The 18,062-nt window shown below is 43.8% G+C and overlaps 1 protein-coding gene across 1 annotated transcript in view; it reads left to right on the plus strand.

The window, feature by feature from the left end:
- Positions 1-18,062, plus strand: part of LOC147011262 (transmembrane protein 132E-like) — a 647,886-nt gene that overhangs the window by 298,203 nt on the left and 331,621 nt on the right. Inside the window, exon 4 of the mRNA XM_085858763.1 lies at positions 13,811-14,000. Within this exon, the coding sequence (XP_085714889.1) occupies positions 13,811-14,000 (190 nt within the window). The remainder of the gene's footprint in view (positions 1-13,810; positions 14,001-18,062) is intronic.

An 18,062-nucleotide genomic window follows, 5' to 3' on the forward strand; every position in this document is an offset into this window, starting at 1 on the left:
CTAAAGACTAAATGGCTTAACTTTAAACATTGACGACACTTTCGTTTTAAGTGCTCCACAAAAATAAGGTACATTTACCATAGAGTGAGAAGAATGAAATTTTACATTATAAAAAGAAGCTGGGAATGAGTCATCCATTTATACACTGCTTTAAGCGATCTTTCTTAAAGTAAACTATGTTGAAAGAAAAGTGTTTAATAAACATATTAACATACTTTCCATCATTGCACTTGTAAACACGAAATGAGATGATTAATTATTTGAACATTCATATCACTCAGTTAGGTGTTGATTTACACGTTTTGAAAATCAATAAAAAATAAGCAGTTTTTTTTTTTGAGAAAAAAATCACATCACAGTGTGAAGGGAATTGATGCGAGTATAAAAAGTAGTCAGAATGTCAAATCTGACAAAACCTGATGGAATAAAACCAAAATAAGAATAGGGTTTTTTATTTTGTTATTATTATTATTATTTTTTTTTTTTAACAAATCATACCTTGGTGTGCTGGGGATTTCTGTAATTACAGAAACTGGTGAAATGGCAAATCTGGCAAAAAAAAGAGTGAATTCGAGTGAAAATAAGGAGCAGACAAGAAAGCTCGGTTCCAAACACGATTTCAGGCTAAAATAAGCTACGGAATCATCTAAATAAGGTCGGAATCTATTTCCCTGACAAAAAGTAACCGAAAAATGTTTGTTCCAATATTAGTTTATATTTTAAAAACATATTCCGAAAAATGTTTGTTCCAATATTAGTATATATTTTAAAAACGTATTCCAAAAAATGTTTATCCCAATATTAGTTTATATTTTAAAAACGTATTCTGAAAAATGTTTATTGCAATATTAGTTTATATTTTAAAAACATATTTTTCAAAATCGAATCAGGAAAACCGGAGTAAGATTTATCTGTGCAGAGTTTACTGCAGTTTTTGCCACCTTTATGTTGAACTCTTAACATCTTTATTCGAACTCACATGTAAGATCACATTTATGTCCTTATTTTTTCAATATATAAAAAAATGTTCACATATATAATATAAATTTGCAATAAGTATGTAATTTGTGTGGTTTATTAAAGCGGTGCACAGGAATGGCGCAATTGTTTGTAAGTTTTTTTTTTTTTTTTAAGTCCTGAGCTGTTATTTGTTATTTTTTGGTTCTAATGATTAATGCATGTGTGACATCTGTCATTACCCAAAATGTTACTTTTGTTATATATAAAGGACCTTAAAAGACGTGTACTCTTTAGATGAAATGTAAAGGAATTTCTCCTTTTATTGCGCATTAAACTTTAATGGCGAACGTAGTGAGCTTCATACTTAACGCGTGCACATGAGAGAATAGGAAACGACAACAACACAATACCCTGGCAATTTGGAATCCGTGTCGTTGGCTATGACCCTTTTGCTTCCGGTTTTTTTTTGCTTCCGGTTTTTTTTTTGCTTCCGGATTTTTTTTTGCTTCCGGATTTTTTTTTGCTTCCGGATTTTTTTTTGCTTCCGGTTTTTGGCATGGGGAATGATGTCATGGGCATGGGGAACCAGAAACCAAACGCAATGTCAGTAATGGTCAATGCCAGAATCATATGTCATAGTCAGAGTGCCAGGCAGGCTTGCTCGTGCTTCAGTCGGACCGTCTGGGTGCAGCAGCTGGTTGGCGAAGCGCAGGGTGTTTGGCAACCCTATTGGGTTTGGGACCGCTGACCTGAGGAGGTGATATTGGGGGCGCTGCGCTGATATGCCAGTTACCTGCGACGACTTAGCCATAGATGGGATTGCAGCATCATCAAAGAGCCGACGGCGGCCAGGAGGGCTTTGGTTAACCCTGGGTGATTCAACAGGAAACGTAGCAGGTGGCTGCTGTGGAGTGGCGTCAGAGTTGACGGTGGGATGTTGCGGTGGCATTGGGCTAGTAATGGATGGGCCATAAGCCTCCTTGTGACTGGTCGGGGTTGTGGTGTGCATTATGTTCCACCAAACCATCGGTCTCTGCACTCCAATATCACCATCGATTGTCAATCTTGGTAGCGGTGTTAGCGCAGGAATGTACTTCTGCAGGAATTTCCTATTGCGCAGAGTAACCCTTCCTGGACCGTCAACTTTCACCACATATTGGTCAAACTGGCGAACCTCGATGATGATGCCGGTTTTGTTCCATTTGAGGGGGTGTGGCCCGGTCTGATTCTGGAGGCGAACACAGTCGCCGACAACAAGGGGCATGAGTCTCTTGGTATGTTCAGACCAGCGCTCAGCGTCTCTCGTGTGGCGGTTGCGGAGTGCTTCCTCCCGAGCCGCCAGAGTCTCATGCCAAGCGTTATGAGGTTTGTATCTGCCAGAGGGTATGGGGATGGTCTCGAATTGGACGGCCAAAAATGCACATCGCTGGAGAGAATTTCGTGTCTCTGTCTGGGGTATTTCTATGCTGGAGCATGGCACATTGGAACACATTGGAATGCATTGGTATCAAGTCCTCCATTAGCACTAGTGTTTTCCATGATAAGACGCTTCACAATCTTGACACCAACTTCAGCACGGCAGTTGCGTCATGAACCAGAATAGCACTAAGTTCCTTGACTTTGCAAGAAGTCATGGACTTAGGGTGGCTGGTTCATGGTTTCAGCGCCCACAAGCTCATCGCTGGACTTGGTATTCCAACGCTGGCGGTGTGGCAAAGGAGATTGACCATGTCCTCATTGACGGTCGTTGGAGGATGATCCAGAACTGCAGGGTCTACCGGAGTGCTCAGTTCCTCAATACTGACCACAGGCTTTTTGTAGCAACTCCAAAGCTGCACCTTAAATCCTGGAGAATGGTACCATCCCAGCATAGGCTGGATGTTGGCAAGCTCAGGGATGAGAGAGTAGCTGAGGAGTTTGCGAATAGGCTGAGTGGACACTTGGGGGTCTGGGTGCTTTGGGGGGTCCTGAAGAGTTGTGGAGTGCCTTCAAGACCACCGTCCTTGATGTTGCCGGTGGATGTCTTGGAACTCACCGCAGGGCAAAGAAGAATTTTGTCTCTCAAGGGACACTGGATACCATTGACCAGAGTTGCAGGGCCAGGCTGAATGGCAGAGCTGAGCTGTTCAGGGAGCTGAGGTGTAAAACTGTACGTGCACTGAGGGTGGACAAGTTGGCCTATGTGCGAGGAATCTGTGAGGGGGTAGAGCATCACCTGTGGACAGGTGATTCTCGTCTCACTTACAGGGGAATTCACGAATTGCGTTCATCCAAGCCCATCCCTCGGAGCACTGCAGTTCGAGCAGAGAGTGGTAGGCTTTTGACAGAGGAGTCTGAAGTGAAGGCCCGCTGGGCCGGTTACTTTGAGTGGTTGTACCAGGCTGATCCCCCATCTGTCGAGTTGGACGTCAAGGGTGTTACAATCCCTGTTGCTGACCTTCAAATCAACTGTGGTCCACCTTCGCTTGTGGAAACACGGGCTGCGGTGAACCAGTTGAAACGGGGCGAAGCTCCAGGGATCTGTGGCATCCATGCTGAAATTCTCAAGGCTGGTGGAAATGCTGCACTTATGTCGTTGCATGCAGTTTTGTGCTCTGCCTGGAACACAGGCATCATCCCAACTGACTGGAAGAGCGGCCTTGTTGTTCCTCTCTGGAAAGGGAAGGGTGATCGCCAAGACTGCAACAACTACCGAGGGGTGACGCTGCTCTCAGTGCCGGGCAAGGTCTTTGCTCTGATAATTATTGATAGGGTTCGCCACCATCTGCTTGAGCACCAGCGTCCAGAGCAGTCAGGCTTTACACCAAAGAGGTCAATGATTGACCGTATCCTTGCTCTTCGTGTCCTCACCGAACGTAGATGAGAGTTTCGGCAGGGGCTGCTTGCAGCCTATGTTGATCTCTGTAAAGCGTTCGATTCAGTGAATTGGGATGTCCTCTGGAGGGTTCTTGGTCTTCGTGGGGTGCCACCAAAACTGATCGATCTGATGTCTGAACTCTTCTCTGGTTCTGAGAGTGCTGTGAAGTGTGGTGGTACCATCTCTGACTTATTTCCAGTTGTTACTGGAGTTCGTCAGGGGTGTGTACTGGCCCCCACACTTTTCAGCACTTGTATGGACTGGATTTTATGGAGGATGTCGGAGAGATCAAGCTGCGGTGCATCATTTGGGAATGTCAAGATCTCGGACCTTGATTTTGCAGATGATGCAGTCATCTTTGCGGAGACTTTAGATATCCTTTTGGGGGCCCTCGAGGTGCTGAATGAGGAGTCGGAGCCGCTGGGATTACGGGTTTCTTGGGTCAAAACTAAGATCCAGGCTTTCGGTGACATCTTGGATGCTGCTGTCCTGTCTGTGTCTGTTTGTGGTGAGGATCTTGAGGTCGTGAAGAGATTCACTTACCTTGGCAGTGATATTCATGTCTCTGCTGGCTGTGAGTCAGAGGTCAATAGACGTCTGGGTCGGGCCTGGGAGTCATGGATTCACTGAATCATGGGCTGTGGCACTGCCGGTACCTGTGCGGGAGGATGAAAGTCCGAGTCTTCAGGTCCTTGGTACTTCCAGTCTTGCTCTATGGATGCGAGACTTGGACTCTGACCAAGGATCTGAGACGGAGACTTAATTCCTTTGGTACGAGGTCTCTTCGGAGAATCCTTGGCTATCGCTGGTCGGATTTTGTGTCCCACGAGCGGTTGCTGAGAGAGACTCGGATGAGATTTGTTACCTGCATCGTCCGTGCGCATCAGTTGCGGCTGTATGGACATGTGGCTCATTTTCCTGACGCTGATCCTGCTCACCAGATTCTCTTAGCGACGGAGTCTCATGAGTGGAGGAGGCCAGTGGGCCGACCACGTGCCTCATGGTTGCAGCAGGTTGACCATCATCTCAAGGAGATGGGGATGGGCCTGGCATCTGCCTGGGGGATGGCCAGACGGAGGCCCCTGGAGTACCGACGGAAAGTGGACGTAGTGACGCGCTGTTCTGGCACATGCTCCCATACCTGACCTGACACCACCAAGTAGTTGCATCCTTTGTAGTGCAAGGAGTCGGCACACATATATTGGAATTTGATAATCTGGAGGTGTCGGGGGAGTGGGTGGTGCACTTGGATTGGAGGGCGCAATCCGATTAAATTGGTCGCACCCAGCACGAAGGGCCGCAATGGCAGGGGCGATGCCAGGCCAAAAGATGGAGGACTCTGCTCTCGCAGTCATAGAGGTGACCCCTTGATGGGCAGCGTGCAGAGCGGCTAACACCCCGGCCCTGAGAGACGGTGGTATAAGGACACGATCCTTGTAGAGTATGGCACCATCAACTGTATGTAGACTATCTCGAAACTGGAAGTACTCGCGTAGGGATCCAGGGAGCTCATGACGGAATTCAGGGATACCTGACTCGATAAGGTCAACAAGGCTCTGCATGTTATTGTCACTGGCTGTTGCAGTTCGAACCCTCTCCCATGTTACAGATTTGAGGCTGAGTGATGCGAGGGAGGAAATAGCAGACGTGGGAACACACCCGTTGGGGGTTTCTGGTGCTGATATACGTAAGCCACCCAGGTGGTTTTTGGAATGCGTCAGGATGATGGGCATGCAATCAATGGCCGCCATATCATCAGTGAGGGTCAGTTTCACAGGCTCTCCCGTCGGGTGGCATGAGATGCAGTTTGTGGTGCAATGTCTAATCCCCGGCACATGGACCATCCGGAACCTGTATCACAGGGTCTTCTCCTTTAAGTTCCTAAGGCGAGCGTTCAAGATATCCTCTGGACTTCGATCATGAAAGATTTTGAGCAGAGGTTTGTGGTCAACAGCGAGTATGAGGTCTTCACATCCCAGAACAAAGTATCTAGCCTTAGCTTGGGAGTCAGCAACTGCAAGGGCCTCACCCTCAACTGGTTCGTAACGTGATTCAGCAGGGTGGGTGAATCTGCTGCCCACGAGCGTGATTTTCCATCCTGTGTGACAACAGAAGGGCTTTATGTTGGTGCAGGTACAGTGTTTCTGCAGTAGCCAGAAGCCAATGCCAGTCTTGGACCAGTCTGTAGCGAGGCATGTGGGCTTGCTGGGGTCGAATATCCGAACACCCTTCTCGATCTCACTGGCGATGACAGCTTTCGACTCTTCAAATGCATCCTGGAGGTGCTCATCTCACTTAAACGGTGTACTGGGTTTAAGTAGTTGCCGGAACGGCAACATCTTCTCAGCCATACTGAAAGCGTATGACACTTGATTGACAAGTCCAAACCAAGAACGTACATCTGTGATGTCCTTGGGTGTTGGGAAATCAAGGATTGCGTGGAGGTATTTCCTGCAAGGACGGACACTATTGGGAGTTATTTCGAACCCAGCAAATTCCACTATATCTTCACCAAACACAAACTTGTCAGGGTTCAGGGTGATTCCATTCTGTCCACAGGTGTCAAGCCACTGAACAGACTGAAAGAAACTGTCTGCCAGCAAGTCAGACTATAGCAAGACGTCATCAACGCATTTGGTTTTATTGGGGATGTCAGACACGATCTCATCATAACGCCTTGTATATCCATCGCCAGACGCAATATACCCTCGAGGGGCTGTTTTGTAGCGGTATCTACCCCAGGGTGTGATGAAGGTGGTCAGGTGTCGCTCTTCTCTGCAGATCGGCATGCTATGGTATCCGTTCCATGCATCAAAGACCGTTTTCTTCTTACCGTTCGGAATCGATCTAGCCTGATGAAAGGGTGATGGCGTGTGATGTGTTTCCCGTGTGGCATGGGTGTTGAGGGCCTGGAAATCAACAGTGTGGCGTGGCTGGCCATTCTTCTTTGGACAGACAACCATTCTATGGCACCAGGTGACGGGTTCACCAATGGGGACTGGCTCAAGTACACCCAACTGTACATCGTGGTCTAGCCCAGCTTTGATCGCATCCCGCCAGTGTAGTGGGACTGGTACCGGTGTGTGATGTGCCACTGGTTCAGCATTAGGATCCACTTTTAAAAAAATGTTTTGCAGAGTGAAGTGTTTTACGGTGGCCGGAGTACAAATACTGTCATGCACCTCCTAGAATAGATACCCAACTCTAGGAGGGCATACACAGATACAGTTGGGCACTAGATATGGATGGCCGTTGGCTCACAAGGTGCTCCTCCGCCCTTTGAAAGGGAGGAAACACTGAAAAGAGCAAGTATGAGGGTTGGGTTAGGAAGGGCTAAGGCTGATAATAAAGAGCAGGATGGGAGATGACGTGACATGATGGTGCACTACTTTCTTGAAGCTCTTGAGGGGAGTGTGAGAACGAACAGCCTCTGGAGGGTGTTTCCATATATGGGAGAAGTGAGGAACAAAAGTGTTGAGGTGTCCACTCAGCCTGGATTATGGAAGTTTAACCAAAAGGGGATTTATTACTGGAAGAACAGGTATCCTGAGGTTGCTGGGAAGGTTGGAAGACTGAGAAAGCAGAGGGAGCAATTTTTGGAAAAGAGGTAGAAAAAAAACAAGCAAACAGCAATCACCAAACTGCCTCAGATGCGAAAACAACATACTTTGTGCATTGGCCTCATCACAAGAGATTCCAAAAATGTTGAGCTTCAGATTCCACAGGATCCAGGAGATCGGTGTGATGCTGTGGTTCCCACCCATAAGGGAGTGCAGTAGTCATTTGAACGATGGATAAAGGTCTTGCAGACTGTGTCTAGCTTTGATTTTCCAAGGAAAACTTGGATTGACGGAGGATGCACAGTCTGTGGCTGGCTTTGAAAGCCAGCTTTGCAATGTGATTCGCTCAGGAGAGGTCATGGCTGATTGTGAGGCCTAGAAGTACAAGACACTGAACCTCTTCCAGTACAGTTGTGCAATACGATATGGATCATAATCTGAAAAAAAAGGAAGAGAGGGTTTTCCAGTGCATTGGAGATGTTATTTGTATAGATTAGAAACAGGATTGGGCCAAACCCCACTGTCTTTGGGAAATCCAGCCTCCATTGGGAAAGCGTAGCAGAGGGCTCGATTAACAGCACTACGTTAACTGTGTGAGGATAGGAAGTTAGAAATCCTGGGATTAAGGTGGCCTTGTACATGGAAGTGATGTTTCCTGATTTCCAGGCTGATGTGAGGCAGTCAATTTGTCCGTCTCTCCCTCTTTCTCTCTCCTTCACTTCCTTTTCTGTTTGTTTATTCCCTTGCTTTTTGTGCTCACTTGTTACCCTACTACTCCACTACCAATTTAACCCTGCTCTTCCATGAGCATCACTCTTCTAAAAAGTGTCCAATTCTTTACTTGTTAGTGCCAAACGTCTTCGTATATTTGGTGTACTGGTACTTGTCCGGGCAGTAAAGTAGGGGGCACGCAGTTTGCCTGAACTTCCCGTCTGCTTTCCTCTGCTCTCTCGCTCTTCTCTATCCACATCTTTGCTCTGTACTGATCTCTCTTTCCAAACCCATCTTCTCCCATAAATTGAAAATAAATAGTACCCCTTCACTCCTTGCACTATACTCATACATGCTCAACTTTCTTCACCCCATCACCTCTTGTTGCTATCTTTTTGTCTTTCACTTTCTCCAGTACTCGTCTTTCTCTCTCCATTGCCATCCCTGCAACATCACACCGAATCCCATTCATCAAACATTTTTGAAAAAAAATATTCATTCATTCTCTCTTTGCTCTTCTGCACTGTCATCCACCTCTCAATGTGACTTCCAAGCCTTCTTCATCCCGAGCATTCAGGTACAGTACAGCTTTCATCGGATCATCCAATGACCCAGCTTTTCATCCCAGCTGTGATGTGTGTGAACATGTTGCTGATGTCAGTTTTCAAAAACACAAACCAATTTGTAGTGAACCGATGCAGGTATATGGCTCCAACTTTCCCCCTCATTCCCCTCTGACATGCTCCTGCCTCTTCTGCTCTCAACCCGCCAATCCTCCCACCCCTCCCCTCTTGTACCCCTATCCCACTTTGCCCACTCCTCCACCCTCCCTCCAGACCATGTACCCTGTCTGTCTGGTTCACTAACATCAGGGAGCTATAGTCCAACCTCATGGATCTGTCCAACCTCTAATTGATTGCATTATCCCAAGATCTCATCTGTCTGACAGAACCTTTCTTTCATTGGATATCCCACACTTGCAATACTTACTCCATAATTACCTCTGCCACCGAAGGTGAAGTAGGTTACGTTTTCACCCCTTTCTGTTAGTTGGGTCGCTGAAATAGGTGACCCTTATTGTCAGTAATTCTGTCTGTTTGTTTGGATGTTTGTTTGGATGTTTGTTCGTTTGTCATCAGCATAATTGGTAGTAAAAGTGGGCAGATTTTGACCTAACTCGGGTGGTAGGTAAAATAAACCACATCTTATGACCTAGTGCTTTGGAAATTGTGATGGTTGCTAGGGACGCATTGGTTCCCTAGCAACAACCGAAAAACCTTCAAAATCGGTACCGTTCACGCGAAATCAATTCCGAAAGCCATTATCCCACGTAGTGTTATGAAATTTGGCACGAATGATCTACAGGTGATGCTCTATCAAATATATTCCGGTTTTTATCCCCTGCCACGTGGCGGAAGGGGGATATTGTTGTGATATATGGAATACTTTACCCACAGCGCCCCCTACAATTAGGGTATGCGTGAAAATTGGTGAAAATTGAAGGCCCCCTTGTGACCAGGTGAGTGCATCGATACGAATGAAACTTTGCAGATTCATGGTACTCAATGAGTACTACAACTTTGCCTCAGGACATATTGACCGATTTTGCTTAGGTCAGGGGTCAAAGGTCAATTAGTTCAAAAATCGATAATATGCGAGAGCTGGAGGTGCCTTCGTGCCAAATGCTTCTTCTCCTAGGGTTATGGTCGGATGGTCATGAAAATTCACACTAATCGTCTGGAATACATTGTGCACAAACGATCAAGCCGGATTTTCGATTTAGATCTTTGCTCACCCACAGCACCCCCTCGAACTTTGGGGATTTCCGATTTCAAACTGCATTTTCGGTACTTTTCATTCAAATGGATACCGAGTGGTTATCAGGAGATGGAACTGGATGAGATTTGATATGCATAATCTTAAGGTGATTCCCTATCCACTATATGACATCCATTTTGCTCTTTATCTTCTAGTTTCCATGCTTGGCGACCCATCGCCGCCGACCGGCTTGTTTGTTTGTTTTTCTGTGTACAGGATATCTCAAAAAGTTGTGGACGGATCCGGATGAAATTTTGTGGACAGGTGCGGTGTGTTACATGTTACATGATCCGCATCCGGATCCGACAACTAGAATATGTTTAGTGATTCTTCACCATTGAGAGATAGGACTCAAAAACGATATATAGCACGATATCTCAAAAATGTATTGGGCCTGATATGTTCTTGTGGATCAGGCATTACAGAGCAGAGGTATGCACTGTACCGAGTGCCCCTTTTGGTATTCTTGTTACCACTTTGACAGGGATGTACATGCAGAAAATAGAATGGAGGGAGGTAAAGTTCAGTTCTTTCATGAGGTGTGTGTGTGTGTGTGTGTGTGTGTGTGTGTGTGTGTGTGTGTGTGTGTGTGTGTGTGTGTGTGTGTGTGTGTGTGTGTGTGTGTGTGTGTCATCTTTATAGGTTATGAACTAAATGGATTGAAATGTCGATTGTTCAGCTCATGATCCATCTGGGGATCCCACAGCATTAGTATATCTTTTGAAAAGCAAAAGTAATGCACGGTACATTGTTATCATGTCAAGCTGTCATTGATTCTTCAATTAAATTGAATTAGCAGGTGAGCTATCCTTCCAAGGGTGTGCTTTCCAGTTGACACAGCACATTAGTGGAAACAGACCAGAGTGCAGGTCTGTGTTAAACATTAGTTAACCTGATTATCTTTGTCTGTACATATGGTGCATGCACGGCCATGTTTCAATTCCTTGCTTCACGAGCCAAATAATAATGAAATCTTAAATGAGCTCGATGCAGTATGCTGAGCAAACATTTTTACGCATAAAGCACGCAGCAGCACAACTCCTTATCAAATGGAAATAATTGTTGTGGTTCCACCACCTTTCTTTCATTGGACATCTCACACTTGCAATACTTACTCCATAATTACCTCTGCCACCGAAGGTGAAGTAGGAACTTACTTCTGTACTTGTGGTCGAATTTTTATTTTTTTTAAACCACATATGCAGTAACTGCAGAACCTCTGTCATAAAGTTTACCCATCATTTAATTATTTTAATGTGTGCTTTCAATTTGAATTTTCCAAAATTTCAACATGATGATGACAATGATTGTTGCCTGCACCTTATACCGAGAAAGGCTTCTTGCCATTGGTTGCCAGTCAGCCAGTACCACTGTGTCATAGGACTCGTTACCTGTTCCCATGGCATCACCTGTGATGCATTCAAGTTTGAGATTAGGGATTTAGACATCATGTCTTGCCATGTGTGCGGCAGCCTTATGTCACGACAGCTGCGGAGTCCTTGGAGAGCTTCCCCGACGCATTGCGAGAGTTCCCTTACAAATTGGTTCAAATGAAGGGTGGCAGAAGCATAATCTTTAATGAGCTCTCCACAAACATACCAATCAAGCATCTCATTCACACAAGTTGTATCGAATACCATTCTGCTTTGAGTATGCATATGTAAAACAAATTGTCTTACTTGCCTTTTTTATTTCCTTTGAATTGAGGTGCTGGGACTACACATCCCTGCGAGATGTGATTAATGTGCACGGGTGTGTTGTGCCAGCCTAACGATGGATTTGGATGTGTTGAAATATCTGCTTTGGGATTGAGTCACATCTGATGACATAATGTACTGTTGACCATGAGCACAAACAAAATGGCTTCTGAAGAAGGACCTTTGCAACAGATCATATAAATTAATCTCACTCGGATAGCTTTGACCTACCCGATATATATATATATATATATATATATATATATATATATATATATATATATATATATATATATATATATTTTTTTTTTTCCCCCCCAACTATTACCATACCCACTCAGGGTGCCAAAATCCCCTCTGACCCCAATACTCACCATGCTCAATTTAATCTTTTCCTTGTACCTTTTGTTTAATACAACTTAAAAAACGACAAAAAAGACTTTCTTCACCTCATGGATTGTTTGTTTGTCTGTCTTGCTTTGTGTTGACCACGTGTTCAACAGGCCCTGCCCCTTACCTACCTCTTGCTAAACTTTGCCATCATTAAACCTCTTCCTTTTTACCCTGCCTCAAAACCTTTACCTCTTTCCTTTCTTCCTCCTCAAAATGACCTCAAATCATGGTAATTAAATGTCATTCATCATCATTAATTCAACTCATTCTTGATTTATTCAGTCGCCAATTTTCATTCCTCGACTCGATCCTCTTCTTCCTCCGCACTCACTCCATCAATTTCAACCTTTTTCAACAGCTGTTTTAAAATGTTCAACCTTCCCCATACTTGCTTCCAAACACCTTTCTCCCATTCTGCTTTCCATTCTGTCGTCTCCGTCCCTGGATGACGAGTGAACTCGTCCCTCATCCACAATCATATTCATATAGCACCATCTTCAATTATAACTGATCACATGTAGGAAATTATAACTGATCACATGTAGGAAATTATAACTGATCACATGTAGTAAATTATTACTGATCACATGTAGTAAATTATTACTGATAACATGTAAATTATAAGTGATCACTTGTAGTAAATTATAACATCACATGTCGGAAATTGTGACTGATTACATGTCGTAAATTATTACTGATCACATGTAGGAAATTGTAACTGATCACATGTAGTAAATTATAACTGATCACATGTACTAAATTATTACTGATCACATGTAGGAAATTGTAACTGATCACATGTAGTAAATTATAACTGATCACATGTAGTAAATTATTACTGATCACATGTAGTAAATTATAACTTATCACATGCCTTTAATTGTAACAGATTACATGCAGGAAATTATTACTGATCACATGTAAATTATAACTGATCACATGTAGGAAATTATTACTGATCACATGTAGGAAATTATTACTGATCACATGTAGTAAATTATAACTTATCACATGTCATTGTAACAGATTACATGCAGTAAATTATTACTGATCACATGTAGTAAATTATAACTGATCACATGTAGGAAATTGTAACTGATCACATGTAGGAAATTCTAAGTGATCACATGTAGTAAATTATTACTGATTACATGTCGTAAATTATAACTGATCACATGCAGTGCCCCTTTTGCCAATAAGCTGGTACTCATTTTGCTGACCTCGGAAGGATCGCAAGCTGAGTCATCCCACCTGGTGTTATTTCAACGGAAAAGACAGGACCTCAAACTCAAGTCCCGAACATCTTAAGCCGGCCACCTTCACCTTCATACCAACACCAGGCTTACCTGATTAATAAAATCCCATTGCGACAATTTCATATAAGCAGCGATATTTGCAGGATTCCCAGCTGTAATGATGTCATGTTAGGACAGCCTTGGGCTGGTTTAGCTTCCCCTAGAACACAGGAATGCGCCTCATCGCCACATGGCTGCCAAATCACTGGGTTTTCTGAGGCAGGACTTTTTTGGCTTTTTTTGGAAGCTTCTTCAGATAATTATTTAAGAGAGAAAGAGATCCTGTGCTACTACCAGAACTGCTGGGAATATATTGAGTGTGCCAATGAATCTTAATTGCACAAAACACAGTTTCTGCTCCTTTTCTTCCATATTGCGGTGAGCGCCTGCTTTCACTTCTTGTTAATTCATTATGTGCCTTCACCAATAGCAGGAAATCTGAACTATGTTATCAGAATGAATTTGTCCACATAAACTGGATGGTAAATGTACGTACCCTTTTCTTTTTTGTTGCCACAGAGGTGATGGTCCATTAGAAATAGCCCATCTGCTGTTCGAGATTGAGAACATGACCAGCGCTGCCGTCACTCGGAGAATTTTGTGGCAGGTTGACTCCAATGGGAAAAACATTCCACTGGATGAAAAGAGGGTTGTCACAGAGATGCTTGTGACACTGAGAGACATTCGAGCAATTGTCCCTCTTACAAAGGTGAGAACGTTCATTTTGAATGTTTTCACGTCTCGCAGTGAGTTTACTGAAGTCTTTTGAATTTTGTACGCACAACCTGCATTATATGATTGGAGCAGCTGGTAATGTGCTTGCCTTGTCTCCAAAGCTCGATTTGATCCAACCTTCAGTTTGTCTGATGTGGTGCCACAAGGAGCACACATCGTCCTTGTTCAAGACGCCACTAACCTTGCATCATGGACATTAAAGCCCACTCCCACATCGTTTCTTGTGCAAAAGTTTGCTTCTGCAAATGTGCCATGACTGAATTTCCTGTTTGTTTTGAGTGCAGTGTGACAGTAAAATGGCATCCTTGAGGATAATTGGAGAAGCGCTCTATAATGACAAATACAGCAAGGCATCCTTGCTGAGATTTCCGCGCATTAAACACCGTATTATTTCTCACGTTTTTAGTCCCCTTCAAGGCAGTCGATGTGATTGTGTGGAATCGCCCATCATCTGAAGTGTGGTTTAATTACATCATTAATAGCAGTCACATTGATAATGTGCATTTGCAAGTCGCATTGGTAACAAGTTCTTGGCACGCGGTGTTGATGGCGGTCTCACTGGGGAGACACTTTGTGATAATGCTTCTGAATTCCTTCGTTAACCAAGTCTGCTTCAGCTGGTCCTTCAGGTGCCTTTTCCAGGTGCAATGTATGTCAAGGTGTCATCCATTTTGCTAATTGGCATGTCTTTAAGCTCACTACTGCAAGTGCCCTGACTGACATTCCCAAAGGAAATCACTGTTTAAACTTTTACATTTTCTAGTTACCCCTCACCAAAGGAGAGGGTATTGCATTTGGGTCTGTCTGTTTGTTTGTTTGTCCGCACAGAACTTTCGTATTTTTCTCCGCAACCGCTTATTGGATTGAGACAAAATTTTCACCATTCATGACTACTCATGTGGAGTGTTTGAATGGTAATATGACGTCATAGGTCACGTGGTGTGGCAGCCATATTGGAAAAACGGAAAACTTTGGATCTCTGTATCTCTGAATCCACACGAAGGAAAAAATTCAAACTTGGCACATAGCAAGTCGTCCTCATGTGGAATGAGTGTGGTTTTTATGGCATAGGTGCCTTCGTTTTGACGCCAAAATTGCATATGTAGAATGCTACGTCCGATCAGTATGAAAACTTTTGAGGGTCATCTAAAGATAAAATGGCCCACAAAATTTTTTTGATGTCATCGATCACGTAGTTCGGTGGCCATATTGTTTTTTCAAAAAAAAAAACTTCAAAAATCCTCTTCTCTGAAATGGCTGAACAGATCGAGGTGAAACTTTACACATATGACCGACTGCCTCTCCATGAGGAACAAAATGGTCACACATATGATGTCATAGGTCATATGGTTTGGCAGCCATATTGAATTTACCCTAAAACATTTAAAAAATATTCTCCAGAACGGCTGGACAGATCGAGGGGAAACTTCACACAAATGTTCCCCAAGGCATGTTTGTGCAAGTTTGTTCAGGAATAATTGATGTCACATGGCTTGGAAGCCATATTGGATTTAAGAAACATATTAAATAATGTTCGTCTGGAACCGCTCAATCAATCGATGTGAAACTCCACAATTGTGATTTAGTAGTGACGGAGAATGCGTGTTTTAAATTTAAACTTGATCTGACACATGATCTGGCAGTCAGAATTATTTCATTCTTTGATCTGGGTTTTTAAAAAAAAAAATTTTTTGAATAAGGTTCACTTGGCTGTGCCTGGATGGGTTTGAGGGTAAAGGAGAAGCAGTTGAAATGTGAATCCTATCCAGGTTCCTCCTGATCACTTCATCTTTTCTTTTTGCTTGTTCGGATTCCTTCTGATAACTAATGCAGGACTGAACACATTTGATCTTCCATTTGACCTAAATTGAATTTTTTTTAATCCCATTCTGAATTTGATTGAATAAAAATTAAAAAAAGGTCATGGGTCAGGGTCAGGTGTCCAATCAAAGTGGAGTTCCATCAAAGCGGGACGTCTTGGTACCCGGTCATCACTGTCAGCAGTTATAAAGTGGCAGTTCTAATTATATCTCATCAATTACGTAACACCAGTACAAAAATACCACACAAAAGAAGTCCTTGCGTGGGTCTGCAATCTCCGATTGCTCTTTTTCTTGTTTCATTTATTTTTGTTCGATTTTTCATTTATGCTCCATTTTTATCTGACATGTTCATTGTCATTTATCCTTACAACTACTTGGGTAAGTGTTTTAACTTGGAAAAAGCTGCCAATTTTGCAAAGTTCTACCCACAGCAGGCTTTAGGGACAATATAGATGTAGAGTTGGAAAAATAGGGGATGTGGCGAAGAATGATGGCAAGGCGAGGACACAGGGGGTGAACAAGATGGATACAGAAGCAAAATCTCAGTCATAGAAGTAGAAGGAAAAAAAGTGGAATATTGGAAAGAGATGGCCTTGGATAGGATTAATGGGAGTAGAAAAGATCATGTTTGTGGATTGGGGATGCTGGTTGTGGATTGGGGATAGTTGCTCACCACCTGAGATGATGGTGAACAGCTGTCTTGAAGCTCTGGAGGGAAGAATGGGATTGAAGAGTATGTGGAAGGTGGTTCCACAGGCGAGAAAAGAGAGGAACGAATGAGTGGAGGTGAGCAGTGAGTCTGGAGTTTGGGAGTTTCACCAGAAGGGGGTTGATGGTGGACTGCGTGCACCCTACAGAAATCTAGGTCAGGGATGGGGAGGGGTGGTTATTGAGACACTGACCTGTCTGCGATGGTGAAGCATTGGCCCATAGACCCAGCTTAATTATGGAAGAGTACAATAATCTTGAAGGCCTTGGTTTGCTTGGCATTAAGCTCAGCAAGATTTGAGGGAGTGGAGCCATCCTAGAGAGGAGAGCAGTACTCCATCACGCTGTGGATGATGGCGTTATCTGTCGATATAAGTTCGGATTGAAAGGGTTATACCGGTGAAGGAGGGGACATTTTGCCCCCACCTTGCTCTCCAGGAAAGAGGCGAGTCGGCTGATAGGAGAGCTTAGAGGTTGCGAAATGTCCTTTCAGCAGTCTAGTCTGGGTTCTATTCCTGATGCAATTATAAACTGTCACCCTGTTGTTTTACAGATAGGATGTTGCATCAATGAGTGTGCCATCCGTTGGATACGAGAATAAGCACGGGTCTTGTCTGACAGCATTTCCTGTTGGTCGACGTTAAAGATCCCATGTTGTCCTTCACGTGGACGAGGCCAATGTGTACTGGCACCCGAGCTAAATTCAAAATCCCTGTCCTCTCTACCTTCATCGGAAGGGTAATGCTACACCACCCGGTGTAATCCTTGCCTTACGACTCCTTCAGCATCAAGACACTTTGAAGAGGGTAGACACTCGATCATAATAATCAAGTCTCGTGGAAGAGCAGAAGAGTTGTTGATGGTACAGGTCAGTTGTGGCGGTGCTTACCGAACTGCATACATGATGCACACTTCGATATGTCTGCGAGACAAATCAGTCGACATTGATTTGAGATGTTAACAAAGGATTTATTTTTGTTCACAAAGTCTAGACTCATGGAAGAGCACAGTGAAGGAAGTAGAAGGCGACAGTCTGATTGTGGGGCAGTGGGACAGCATGTGGACACAACAAGAGGATGACTGAGCAGAAGGATGGAAGGAGACACGGCAACCTTCAGATACATGGGAGAGAGGTCATGGAGGTTAATGAGGATAGAAAAGATCATTGGTATGGATGGAAGATGACCCGAAATGGTGTTGCACTGCTAAGTTGAACCTCTATTTCACATCAAGGAACCACTGGGATTGAAACAGACCAAGAAAAGATAGTTGAGAACTTGTTATTAAGCTTCCCCTTTTCCATTATAGTCTATAGGATAGGGGAAAGCTTATACCTGTTGCAGAGTTTGTTTCTTCAATTTGTGCCCAAAAATTTAATGGTACCCTCGCAGTGTTTCACACCCCCAAGGTGTACCAAACAACTATTTAGGTTTTTAAAAATTATTCCTTCACTTCCAATTTCTGAGCTGCATCTCGGAACCGGTTGGATTTTCGGAATGAAAATT

The sequence above is a fragment of the Eptatretus burgeri genome, chromosome 16 (genome assembly GCF_056783735.1).
Source record: "Eptatretus burgeri isolate ZD-2024b chromosome 16, Ebu_testis_v1, whole genome shotgun sequence".
In the NCBI taxonomy this organism is placed as follows: Eukaryota; Metazoa; Chordata; class Myxini; order Myxiniformes; family Myxinidae; genus Eptatretus; species Eptatretus burgeri.